The sequence below is a fragment of the Calypte anna genome, chromosome 2 (genome assembly GCF_003957555.1).
Source record: "Calypte anna isolate BGI_N300 chromosome 2, bCalAnn1_v1.p, whole genome shotgun sequence".
Classification (NCBI taxonomy): Eukaryota; Metazoa; Chordata; class Aves; order Apodiformes; family Trochilidae; genus Calypte; species Calypte anna.
Genome location: NC_044245.1, coordinates 18,051,958 through 18,065,793, shown reverse-complemented (window position 1 = coordinate 18,065,793; position 13,836 = coordinate 18,051,958). Strand labels below are relative to the sequence as shown.

The 13,836-nt window shown below is 39.8% G+C and overlaps 1 protein-coding gene across 12 annotated transcripts in view; it reads left to right on the top strand.

The window, feature by feature from the left end:
- KIAA1217 (KIAA1217 ortholog) overlaps nt 1-13,836 on the top strand; it is a 339,766-nt gene that overhangs the window by 304,944 nt on the left and 20,986 nt on the right. For all 12 annotated transcript variants that reach the window (XM_030445014.1, XM_030445023.1, XM_030445015.1 and 9 more), the window contains 2 exons: nt 1,327-1,487; nt 7,394-7,569. In XM_030445014.1, coding sequence (XP_030300874.1) covers nt 1,327-1,487; nt 7,394-7,569 — 337 coding nt within the window. The remainder of the gene's footprint in view (nt 1-1,326; nt 1,488-7,393; nt 7,570-13,836) is intronic.

The following is a 13,836-nucleotide window of genomic DNA, read 5'->3' as shown; positions in this document are numbered from 1 at the left end:
CCCTGGTGCAACTTGAGGCCATTTCCTTTCATCCTATCTTGATATTTAAGAGAAGAGACTAACACCCACCTCACTACAATCTCTTTTCAGGTAACTGTAGAGAGCCATAAGGTCTCTCTCAAGCCTTCTTTTTTCTCCAGGCTGAACAACCCCAGTTCTCTCAGCTACTCCTCCTAAGACTTGTTCTGTCACCAGCTTTGTTGCTGTTCTTTGGACAGACTCCTGCACCTAAATGTCTGTCGCGTATTGAGGGACTAATAATGCAATTGCTGAAGGAGTGATATACATTGGAGTTCAAAAGATGAGGTGAATCTGGCACTGTGAGCAGAAAAGTATGCAGGGCTACATAGCTCTGGACTTACCATATAAGGTGTATCCTACTGAAAATCTATCATTTTGCCTGTTGGCAATGGGGAGGGTAAGGGACACATTAGAAAGAAAATTTGAAGAATATGGGTGTGTAAGTAAAAATTGCTGGAAGAAGCTGTAACATGACCATTTGGTGATGAGCTGGAATTTGCTTGTGCCCTGTAAAGCTTCTACCCAGCTACTTGAGACTGAAAACAACAAGCTTGGCATGAATGCTGTGTGGAGGAGCAGCATTATTGAGCAGAAAGTCTTGTGAGGGCACTGATGGTTATTCTGGGGGTGTGGCTCAGTGCGCTTCCTTCTGTTAGGGTGTATTCCCTTGTAAACAGTCCCTAACAAATGACACCCTAAAGGGGACTGGGTAGGTGCAACACTGCTGGAGAGCAGTTCTCTGACTCGTTGTTTTTTCATTACTCTTCTTCAGGTTTTATAAAGTAGCTGCTGGATACACCGGTAGAAATAACACAATTGTACTTTAAGCAGCAAAACAAGATTCTCTATAGAATCCTTTTCCCCAAAATTGTATGTTTGACTGAAATTGCTCTCCAGTGATCATTATTCAACAAGTATGCAGTTCAGGAGTCCTGTGAATCTGACCAGTCTCAGCTCCTGGGAGATCAATTGCAAAGCTGCTTTCAGCACCAATTTGGTTCACTGCTCCTTTGTGTAATCTGCAGTTATAGCTTATTATCCCATCTCCATACATGTGGTAGGAAGCAGTCTTGTGGTAATGCAGTGTTCTATTATGGCTGAGGTTCCAGCACAGGTACACTGATATTGTAGTCTTCCCACAAAATATAATGGATAAGAAGGTGCCAGTTCCCAGTTAATACTGAGCACTGGCAGCTGTATTCTTGCCCATCTGTATGAAATGTGTGTGGATACCGTGGGCAGAGGCAGGATCATGTTTGCACCTTCTTTGCTGGTGGGCTCAACCCATGCTGCTGCTTATTGCAGGTGCTGCTAATGTATCTGGAGGGAAGAATGCATTGGGAACTGTGGAGTCTGCTATCATCCATCACCCTGCTGGAGCCCCATCAATGCAGGACAGCCTGCATGGCATGAAACGCAACGTGTCCGATCTGCGGCTGCAGCTGCATCAGATGAAGCAACTACAGGTATGCCTCTGAGTTACACCAGGAAAGCGGGTTGTTAGCCAGTGCTTGCTTGCTTCCTTCCTCTCTTCCTCTCTTCCTTCCTCCCTTCCTTCCTCTCTTCCTTCTCTTCCTACCCTCTCTTCCTCTTCTCTCCTCCTCTCTCTTTTACCCTTTGTAAATGAGTGCTTCTCAGGAGCAGAGTTCTAGCAAAAGGAATATCCATGTATTACAGACACAAAAGCACAATCTGCTCTAGCATATCCCTAAGGGTATGAAAATTAGCTCATTGTAACTGCTGCTGCTCAGATATTGAGAAAAACTTTATTTCCAGCTTTGATGACTCTAAAGCAATATTTATATTATAATAATGTTGTCTGTGATTACAGTTTGGACCCTGCTATGCTATGTGCTGTATAAACATGTTGGAAGAATCATGTTCCTACTCCATGCTGTTTACAGTTGAGACAGGTTTTAAATCCCTGAATTAAAAATTTTGATGTCAGGAGACCCCAGTGTAGCTGACGATCCATATATATGCAGTAAGCCAGAGTTTGAATCTCTTGTATTTACAGAATCCAGAAGAACAGCCAACTTGAGCAGCAAGGAAAAAAGATATTTCAAAAGTTACTGCAAAGGTTTATTGTACCCTACTTGTAATCACATTTTACCAGTACCTCCCTAACATGCATCAACACCTTAAAAACTGCAAGAAACACTAAAAACAATGAAGAGTTAACCTAAATGTTCTGCTGATTCATACTCTTGTGCTGCAAATGTAAATATGTGCTGCTCATCTCAGACACTATGAAAATATTGTTACGCAGCTGTGCAGGTCTTCAGCTCTTCATTTAATTCATTTAATTTCACAATGCTGAAAAGCATTGTGTGTTGTCTCAGAAGATGTAAAAGGAAGTAAAACAATTCCTTGTTCCATAAAGTAGACAGCAGGAGAAACCAATACTCTGCCAGTCCTCCTTGCCTGGAAAATGACATCACATATTTGGTATTGCAGGGCTGCAGCTGCTGCTATTACAACCAGGGTGGTTCTGAATATGGAAATGATACTATATCAGGCTCCTTTGATTTGCTGATTTATTTTAGAACAGAATAATGATAATTCAGATCAGAATTTAGACTACGCTTTTTCTTCACTTACTTAACTAAAGGAAACTGAACTATGAACAAGTCATAGGGCAAGGGAGCAGAACGGTGAGGTAAACATCAGGATAAAGAAAAGGTCACCAAGACTGAAGAGGCTATGACAAGGTCCTGTGTTCAGTTTGCTGGTGCTGAAAAGGTGACAGACAGTATTTGAAGCTAACCGCTGTGTCAGCTAGATAACCTGCTTGTGATACAGCACTCATGTATTTGCTTCTCTAGTTCAGGATGAGCATGTTCTGTTCACTATAGCAAATGCGTCTTCCAAGCACTGTTTCCATCAGTGCTGTCTACATGCTGGCCACCATGGTCCTCATCTAATTTCAAGACTCTGGCTTAGGGTCTGTGCCCTGGCACATTATATATAAGTCTGTATTGTTCTTCCACAATTGTTCCATAAAGCACTGGAGCTGCCCTGTCCTTCTGTAACTTCATGTGGAAAATGCAGTTCTTGGCAAACACCTACAGCCTGGACACTACCTGTGCTTAGCAGGATGGAATTTGCAGTGCTGCACTGCAGACAGTGAATGCATCGTTCCCACAGGGCCTGCTCACCAGGGAGGTGGCATTTCCCCAGCTGCACCTTGTCTCCATGGCCCTGCCCAGAACAATAACCTTCTTTTTTGATCAGATACAACATTATGGCACACAGCAGTGAAGGAAACTTATACCATTTACACAAATGAATGCTGCCAAGGAAGTCTTGAGAAGGAAAAATGGAAAGATCTCAAGTGTGCTCATTACCTCTGGCTGGCTTCCCTTACTTCAGAAATAATAGCAGACTGGGTGCATCATGCCAGTTGGAAGTGGGAAAATTTGTGATAGTCAGATGGAAGAACCTGTAGCTCAAGGGAGACTTTGGTATATTGCATATAAATTGTATTCATGAGAGTCAGTTTTTGTCATGGCTTTCCTGAATGGGTGGAAATATTTTTAAAGAGAGCTCACAGTTTATAGGGCAGCAAGGTAGTGTTTTAAACTGAATAATGTTGAAATATTAAATTTCCAATGAATTAAGTTTTGTACTGTTTTTTGGAAAATAATTCTAAGTAAAAGGAAAAAGTGATTTTTTCTGTTTTCCCAGGTTGTTTGCATAATATGTTTGCCAGTACTTCATATTTTCACTTTCACTACTTCTTGTGGGTTGGCAGTCAGTTTGTTCCTCTTTGTGTAACTTCTTCATACAGTGACTGACTAAAGGAAACACTTCCAAAGAACTGAAAAAGATGATTGCACATTCATGAAAGTTGAAAGCAGAACTAAAGAACAGGACATAAAACTATATTTAATACCATCTGTAGTTCAGTTATCAGTTTATGATATCACTGTAAGTTCTTACACATTTGCTTAGTGTAATCAGAAAAGCACGCGATGGAAAAGACTAATTCCTTTTTGTAATCCTTGCCTGTGCTGGCAAAATTCTCTTCTTTGATCAGATGTATTGATTCATACACAAGTTAAATGTGCCTATTACCAGATGAAACCAAAAATTAAGACAGTTTCAATCTGTCATTGGATTTTAACCAGAGATTCTTGAAGTAAAGACATCTGCATTATGGCTGCTGAAGGTTAGATGCACTTTTTGCTGCTCCACTGGCACCTTCCTTAATGCTCTGATTTTCAGAGATACTCAATAAAAAGCTGGTTTCACAGTGTCATGGAGTTTTCCTCATTGCCAAAGACAGGCTATAACCCAACCTGTGTCCTGGACACATTTGTTGTTACTGAAGCTGGAGCCCATGATGAGTTCAGTAAGGCTGTTCATTCTATGCTCCTAGATAATGAGAACTCCTACTGGCAGGTTTGAATCAAACCTTATTGTACATGTTCATTGTATATATCATTAGATTATATTTACTTTTTTTTTAATTTATTGATTCCTTTCTTTAATTAAACACATTTTAAGGGAAAACAGATATCATTAAGGTTCAGCATTAGGAATGTGTATGCATGCTTTTCCTTCAGTCAGTGTATTACATACAGGACAATGAGTGCTGCAGAAAGGATAGAAAATGTAATAATGATACTATCATAAATGGTACATGATATTCAGTCTCACTTTTAATTAGAAATTCAAATATGTTTTGAGCTGCATTATAGAATTGGTGAGACTACATTTAATGTATGTATGGTAACAAACTTCAGGAATTAGGTAATTAGATTCTGCAGAGATCCTGAGCTGCAGGCAGTCAGTCCCTGTTTGTGGCTGTGTGCTGTAGTGTGTGGGGAGGTGGGTGGCCCAGAAGCCTCTCCAGCAGGACATGGGAGGCTCCCACTGGCCAGGTCATGCTTATCTCCTCATGAGAAGCAGGCTTGTGAACTAATACTTGGTTATCTCATAGATAATAATCAGTTCAAAGTGAACTAAACTGGCTAGCAGATTATTCTTGAAATGGGTGCGAAAGGCAGTGCTGGGCTACTTGTGAGAGAACAGTGATATATAATGGCTGGAGTGGTAGCTGAAAAAGAGGGACAAAGCAGGTATCGGGAGAGATTGGTGAAGCTGGGAAGTCAAGTATAATGAATATAAGAGAGGATGCTAGAATTCTAAAAAAGCAATGTTAATTTTATTTCTGTTTGATTGCTTCTTGCACTTATAAGTCAGGTTAACTCTAATTACCAAGAAAATACCATTTGTTGGTGACAGGAAAGCCTGCATTGTTTTTCCTTACCTTTGGACACTTGGCAGAGGTGGTTTGGGGGATAAATGGGTTGTGCACTTAGCCAGGGTGTCTCAGTTTAGATACAGGATGACAGAAGAAAGGTAAGAATCAAATTCAGCTCCATAATGTGAAGGTAAACATTTTGTAGCAGCCAGACACTGCCTCCTCTTTCTCACCAACAGCTCTTCCACTTTCCTTCTGCTTGCCCTGCCTCATGTTGTCCTTTGGTTGGTGACTCTGCCCTGCTTGAACCCACTCCCCTGGTTCCTTTTCTTGTCTCTACACCCATTTATACCTCTCTCTCTCATCTTCTGTCCCTGTTCCCCAAGCATGAAGAAAACCAGATTTCTTGCAATAGCCAAGTGTATCATGAATTTGCATGGAAATGGCAAACAAATCTCTTTAATACCAAGATGAGTCATTTCCCAGACTTCAAGAGCTCACGCTAAACATTTTGGTGTGGGAGTCCTCAGCATACAGGCTTTTTGAAATACTGCAGAGTTATATTTTTATTCCTTAATATTGGCATCTGAAATGGAGGAAGTTTTTTGACTAAAACTTTCTAATACTGTTCAAGCACTGAATGAACAGAAGTGACAAGCACCTTAGCTGTGGGTGTCACTACAGTATAGAACCCCTATATACTCCCATAGTACAGAAAAAAGTGTACCTGCCATTGCACACCCTTACACACACATACTCAGTTTTAGTATTAAAACTAAAGTGATACCAGCTGAGGAGCATAGCAGACTTAAATTCTGGATACCTGTGGCCTAAGTCTGACTCTGTTACTGACCTTCTCACCACCTTTTTCACATTTCCCAAGTCATTTTGCTGTGTCAGATTTCCATCACTTTCCATGCAGTGTTACCCTCCCTCTCAACACAATTGTGTTGCTGGAGAAGGCACAGTGGAGCACAAGGACTGTAGAATTGGGAGAGGAGCATTGAGTTTGTTCCTGTCACTCCCATACCGACTGGAAAGAGTGACCTGGGCAAAGGTTTTTTTTTCACTTGTTGCATTACAGTGTATTGTAGGTAATCCTTTTTTATGATTCTTTTTATGAACTAGTAGTTTTACTTTGTGTTACGTGTGGTTTGTCTATTGAGCCTGTATGTTAAGGAGACACCTGATGGTTCAATTGCTAGTTTTAAAACTTGAAACTTTGTCTCCCAGGTTTGACACAGGTGTTTTTTAAAGTCTTACAGTATGAGAAGGCTGCTGTGCTAACAGAATTGTGTTTGTGTTGCCTGTATCCTAAAGATGTGACTAGATGGAATCCTTCTTATCATTTTGAATCTTACAGTTTGTGTAAAACACTTCAGCAGTTTCGGTTTGTGTGAGTGGGAGGCCTAGCTGTTCTAAGGCTACCCACAGAAGAGTACAGTCTAGTTTGCTATATTTTTCTCTGCAAACTTATTATCAGTAAGAAAATGAATGCTTTAGACACATAAGGCTAAGGCAAGGAATGTGTGACTTTACAGTTCTGAAAAAATTACCATATTATAAAGAGGGGGAGGGATCCTGGTAGGTAAGGGAGTTTCTGTGTATTGCAGATGAGCTGTATGTCTGTACCAAATTACACAGGATGGCTCAATCCTTCCTCTGCTACTTGAGAAACTGAAAAATTTTACTCTGAGAAGAGTTTCAGCCTTGTCACTAATATGTGGGATTATCCACTAGACATGTATAGGCAGAGCAACACATAAGTTTACAAGCTACATGCAAAGTGGAAGTCAGGCTTCCAGCATTCCCAAGAGGTGGGATTAATTCTTGATTCTTGCTGGGGTGAGCAGAATAAAGGGGTCACAATCCTTGCAGAAGTTGTGCATTGAAGGTGGTGTACTGATGCCAACATCTTTTGTTTGTCAACTCACTATCTGGAGGTTAGATATACATGAGAAGTTAATCAGATTTAGGCTTTTCTCATCCCCTGTACTTCCTCATGAAATAATGTTTATAGGTAAAGAGGGAGAGAAGAAGTTAAAGCCCTTTTGATGTAGGGCTGTGTTTATTCCAACCTATTTCTGAGCTCTGCAATGTATTCTGTTGCCAGGGATTTCAGTCCAGTAGAAAAAACTGAAGTTGATTTCTTTTGTGCAACAGCTACAGAACCAGGAGATGCTGAGGGCAATGGTGAAGAAAGCAGAGCAGGAAATCAATGGCAAAATGATTGAAACAGTGAAGAGGCTTGAAGATCCTGTACAGCGACAGCGCAACCTGGTGGAACAAGAGAGACAGAAATACCTCAACGAGGAAGAAAAGATAGTAAAGAAGTTATGGTGGGTTGAGAAGCCTCTTAGAATTTGTTGCTTTTGCCTGGATTTTTATTCCGTAAAGTAGTAGCTTTAGTGAAAATTTAAAGTTTAACTTTAAACTTAAAACTAGTATACGTTTGGCAAAACTGCACCTGTGTATGCTATTTTATCTGTGTTTCCTTGCACTTTATATTGGCTGTAAAACTGTGTCTGTGTTGTACAAACCACTGATCCTGACTGAGCATCCTTCTAAGCACAGCCCACTGGGTCAGTCCCAGTAGGATGAAGACTTTCAACCTCTTCAGAAGTCCCATGTAGAGGGACCATGACCTCCACCGTCTTCTGATAGCCTCCCCCCTACTCTAGTTCTCCTCTTCCTCCTTATATATTACACTTTAGGGAAGAAGGGAGGATTTCTTAAGAATGAATGGATGCAAAGAAAGACAAGGAGTTTGGCTTTAAAGCTAAAAATCAGAATTGAACAGTAAGTGCTTTGGCTATTGCATGGGAGAGGTAGGAGAAGCTCATAAATAGAGGCCTGAAGTTTAATTGCTGTCAGCAATGCCAGTCTGTCTAAAATGTACTCATTGGGATTTTTTTTCCTGTTGGCAGTGTAAAAGCTCTTTGTAAGACCCTTTTCCCTCAGAAACCTTAGTCTACCAAGACTGGTTGGATCTAGTTGTTTGTTTAGTCCATTTTCAGAGTCAGCAGGAGGCAAGATGAAACTGAAATCAATAAACAATTTAAATTGTTCTAACACTTGTATTTGTAAGATGCTATATAACTAATTATTTCCCATTACTACCTTAGTTCATACCTGAAGAATTGATCTATAATAGTGAAACTTTAGAGTCTGCTTGTCATTGGAATTTATGATTGAAGAGCAGTAGGAATACAGTTATTGACAACTAAGGCGAGTAAATCTTTCCTGATGATCGAAGTATTATCAGATGAATAAGATTTTTAATAAAATCAGTGCATCTGTAAATATAAAGTAGAATGTTTTCTGTGGAGAAAAATTTAACATGTAGTAATAGTCCATGCTGGTGTATATATTCCTCTTGGCTGCTTTTTAGTTTTAAATAACATTGTGTTGTAGTCTTAAGTGCTTACCCTTGTGTTCATCACTTCATTCCTTTGTACCTCATCACTGAGTTTGTAGCTTGTTTGATCTCTGTGGAAAGAACAATTTGTGTGAATGCTGTTCATTGCGTTGCCTCACAAAATGGATACTGAGTGAGGTCAAGTGCAAACAGCAGTAGTTGTTACAGCTGCTCGTTTAGGATATGACTTTGATTGCAATATGGTTCTGTTTTATCAGTGTTTGGAATTCATTCTGCTCACAGGCTTTATGCTGCTTCTGTGCTAGTTAATTTGTTTATGTTACAGGAAAGTGTCTGTCTTAGATCAGTCAGAGGCTGTATTAGTTCAGCCCTTTTAGAGGCATGCTGGAAAAAACACATTAAATCAGAACAATTTTTCATCAGTTGTGTCCAGTGAGATATCTTCATGTATTTGCATGATTGCAGGATCACAGCCCAAAAGAAAAAGCACAGCTGACAACAATACTGATGCCTGTTAAAAGTATGAGCATACATCACAAATTAGACATCAAATGTTACTGTCAGTATTCAGGAAAAGGTTAGCATTTCTTTATGGGCACTTACAATTAAGATGATCCCAGTACAGATGTGTAAAATGCAAAGCTACAGGGCAAAAAGTACCATTTTTTTAGTCCTTCATCTGCCCTCTTGACCATTCCTAAATCACAGGACTGAATCAGTAGGCTGTCTTCTTTCAAGACAAGGGAGCTTAAGGATTTCTGCAACACTTTAAAAAGTGTATTTCCTACCCTGATGGGGTAAATCTCAGCTTCAAAAACTCTTCTTTCTGCATTTCTGAAGATGATCACTGGGAAAAAAATATATTGGTAGTTTCATGTAGTAAAGAGCAGAAATGTCAGTGCATGTTGCAGAGCAAGTTTTCTGTTGAGCAGCTATTCATGATGGTGCCTACAAAAGTGTGCCCATGCATGGCACATCTGTGGCAAGAATACAGTTCAGAAATACCTAGTGGAATCTCATGAACACTGTTAAATGTAATGTTTATTCACAGTTGTAACAGTGACAAACAGAATTAACTGGGTAGTTTATCTTGTCTTTTGATTCAACATTAGGGATGTCATATGTGACACTTTTGGGGTTGTAGATACTAGCCTGAAAATTTACAAGTCCAAGGACAAATTCCAATGATATAGCACATTGTATAATGTAATATTTATGTTGTGAGGAGCATGTTGCAGGTGTGACTACTACATGCTGAGATAACTGTATGCAATTTGATAGATGGATGTTTTTGAGCTCGGTGTTTAAATTGTAGCCATATCCAAGGTGTCTGATTGGATATGATTCATAGAAAGTTATAATTTATATTTTTGTTAGGAAAAGTATCAGACTTTTTTATAAGACATGATAAGAATGGGCTCAGTAAAAACAGAACTCCACTTAGCAGTCTTCGGGAGCCACTGGTAGCAGATACATGGGAAGGGATATAAGAACATGACAAAATGCTCAGAGGGTATCACCTTGCTTTTAATGACTTGTAGCTCAGGAGATTTTCCAAGCTGTAGATGATATCTTCATATGCAAAAGCTCTGCATGGATTGTTTGCTTCTCATTAATTTATGTATATTTAAAAATGTTTGTAAACTTACTTACGTACAGCTTCTAGGCACAGTGAATTCTATAGAGTAATTTTTTTTTTTGGTAGAAACAACCTCTTTTTGTTTGTTTTTTGAATCTTTCATCTGTTAGTCAGTCCCCAAACTCTTAAATTATACATGTCAGAATATTCACCCTCTCCATGCTAGTTCTCATATCATGGAAGCTCCCTTTTCTGATCATGCCTTTTCTGATCTCTCCCTTTTTTGATCATGCCTTTTCCTGCCTAGAAAAAATCGGGTCTGCTTGCTTATTCCTCTTGTAGCAGCCATTCTACATGTTTTGTCATCCTTTGGCCTTTTAGTATACCCTTGCTAACTCTAGTGTACATCTGTGAGATGGAAGGGGGAGAGAAGAGAGCTCTGCAATGGCTGTATCTGATGTAGGCACACCATGACTTCATTCTGTGCCATGGTGAAGGGTTCCCCTCTACTCAAGCTCCACGTGATGATGGTTTCCATTACAAATCAAACATCTCACTCACAAGAGGTGATTATCAGTTTGAAGTTCTTTATTGTTTATAAAAACATAGGGGTTTGGGGGAGTGTTTGGTTTATGTACAGTTGTTTTTGGTTTTGTTTTTCCTCTTATGAGCATTACTTAACATTTATTAGGAGTAAATTTGATCTTTATTTTTTCCTAGTCAATGAGTATCAGATGGTCTATCTTCAGCCCTCTGCAGTTGCCTTTCTTTTTTATTCCTCTAAATAATTTAATATCCTTCTGAGGTTTTTTACTATATTATTCATCCTGTCCTCTGAATAATTTATGTTGAAAAGCACCAGTCCTAGCACTGATCCCTGTGGAACTCACCAGCAAGCAGTATTCATTGAATAAGCTGTTCATTGATTCTTTTCCTTTACTTTTAGTACTTTATCCATGAGAGAATTATCTCTTGCCCCATGGCAACTTTCCTTTCTTGAAAACTTTTCTTCAAATATCTTGCTGAAAGCCTTCTGGGCTATATTTTTTCCCTATGTTGTTGTTTCCTTGTGAATTTGTGAGACTTCTCTTCAGACAAATCACATTAATTCTTCCCTAACACAACATATTTGTCCACTGGTCCACAAATTCTTCATTGTTTATTCTTTATTTAGTATCTACCAATTGCACCAGTCTGGGTGTCAGTCTCACCAGAGTGCAGTTTCCTGGATAGCCCCATCCCCTTTCAAAAAATGTATTTGTGTAATCTCTGACACTTTCCACTACTTGGTGCCAAAGCAATTTTAATCAAGAAGTTAGATGCTTAGCATTAATAGTTCCACTGTTTCATCCTCAAGCTGCTATTGAACTCCAGGGCAAATACCATCTGGCCTGGGTGATTTGTTGCTACTAATTTTGTCAGTTCATTTTGTAACCTGTTCTACTGATACCTGTTCTGCAGTCTGAGACTGATACTCTGATGCTTATTTTTGCTTAAAAAAGATTCCAGTATAAGAGTTTGCCTCAGCTCCCCTGTGTAAAACATAGATGCAGAAAAATAATTTATCCTGTGTTAGTCTTCTCAAATTGCATTAAGGTGAGTCTTGTTAATTGTTCAGTCCAATCTGTGAAGCTCAGTTGTTTTCTCAGTTACAGAAAATAAGTGCTGGAGCCCACTTCATCTGTTTCAGACTTGGGCTCCTGAGGGCTGAAGTTTCTTTCCTCTTGTAGTTAGCAACATGAGACAGTGTAATATGGTATCCCCTGAGTAATTTCCGGATCAGTTGTCTTATTTGATAGTATCACTGTATGGTATGAAAGGAGTTTATCATCACCCTTCCAGTTCTTCTCAGAGAACAAAGGGGAAAAGTAACCATTGTCTGCTGCCTGCAAGTCTTTCCTTTATCCCTTGTCTTTCCCACATGAGCTAGCAAAATATCACACTATTGCCCCTGTGTTTCTTCCCAGGAACAAATTTAAGCTTCTGTTCTTAACTTTTTTTGTTGCCTGGTGGACACCGATGTATGAGGAGCTGCTTTTTCAGTGCTGTTCTACAAAAGGTTAGAGCAGAGGAGAAGGGAGGAGTGGTACCCTGTGATTCCCAAAGTAGCACTGCCTATCCCGAGTGCCAGAATCAGGGAAGGATGCATGATTGTAGCAGAGAGTTCCGGAGGGCAGGAGCCTTTGTATTGCAGTGAGTGACACAGAGCCGAATTCTTTTTCCTGCTCCCCCCCAGACTGTACCTGTGCCCATTATTGCAGAGGCAGGCAGACAGCAAGGTGTCTGCATTATCGGAGCCTCTTCCACTGGAAAAATACTCCGAGAGGCATTCGCTTGCTGCCATCGTGTGGTCGTTCGGATTATTTCTTGCAGATTATTTCGTTCACCCCAGTCTTTATCAAGGCAGAGAACAGGAACGCTTCCCTTCACTTGTTTGTGACCTGTTCAAAAGCAACTTATGATTCTTAATTAAAAATAAAATCATAGTTTCTGAAGTTCTTACTCTTTGTATTGACAGGAACTTTTGGCCCTGTACACTCCATGTTCAAGTCCTGATACTAATTCTGTTTCTCTGTATATCAGAAGTACTATTGTATTTCCATTTACTGTTCTGTTTGACTGTGCTTCCACTTTAAATTAACCTGGGTGCAGAACTGTGATGCAAGAGATTTTCTCCTTTTTATCTTGTTACTGGCCACATACTTCTCTCTTTTCTTCCTCCTGTTAACATGGAGATGGATCTGGGATGTGAACTGGCTGAAAAAAAGTAATCTTGTGTGGCAGTGCTGGCACAAGAAAACGTGTGGCAATGCAGACCTGGGGTTGGTGTAGAAGGGGGATGCCCTCTACCCCTTTCCAGGCAATCAGCCCATATCTTGGCTCTCTTGTTACAACTGCAAAACTGCTCCCTGAGTGGATGCAAGAAATGAGGCACAAAATGAGGTTAAAATTAGTATCTGACTTGTCAGTTCAGAGTTTGCTTTGCATTGTTTTCTGCCATGCTATTAAACTGCTTCTCAGAATATTCCTTCTAGAGTTTTTGTTATCTTAATAAGAGGCAGATTTCTCTTAGGATAAATGCTCAAGAGATGATCGTTTTCATGTATAGCCATAAATGTGTTTGTAGTTGCACATAAAGCATTTCAGGGTTTTTAAAAAAACTTTTAAGCTCATGTGTGAAAACTCCAGCTAAAGCAATTTGGTCTCAACCTTAAAAGGCTCTCCACAAACAAAACAAGATCAAAGTTATGTGTCTGAAGGATTGGGAAAATTTACATACAGAATCACTGGAAAAAATACTGGGAAAAGTGATGAGGAAGGACCAGATGGAGCCAAAGGAAGCACAAGACAGCAGTGGTTGGATAAAACGTTTGAAGTTATTAATTCTTAAATCCAAATGCTAAGTGAGAGCTGCACCCAATGCACACTTGCTGTTTCAGTCAGCCTATTTGTGGAACCAGGAGTTTGCATACTATCTTGCAGGACCAGAAAGATAAACAGGGCTGCTCCAAGGGGCCATCATGACAGTTTTTGGGTTGTTACTCTTAGGCATTCCTTTGCATGTCATGAGCAATGAGAAAATGCAAAGTGCAAACTAGTACTGAATGTGATGGTACAGTGCGTCTACAGCCTTCTAGGATTTGCATC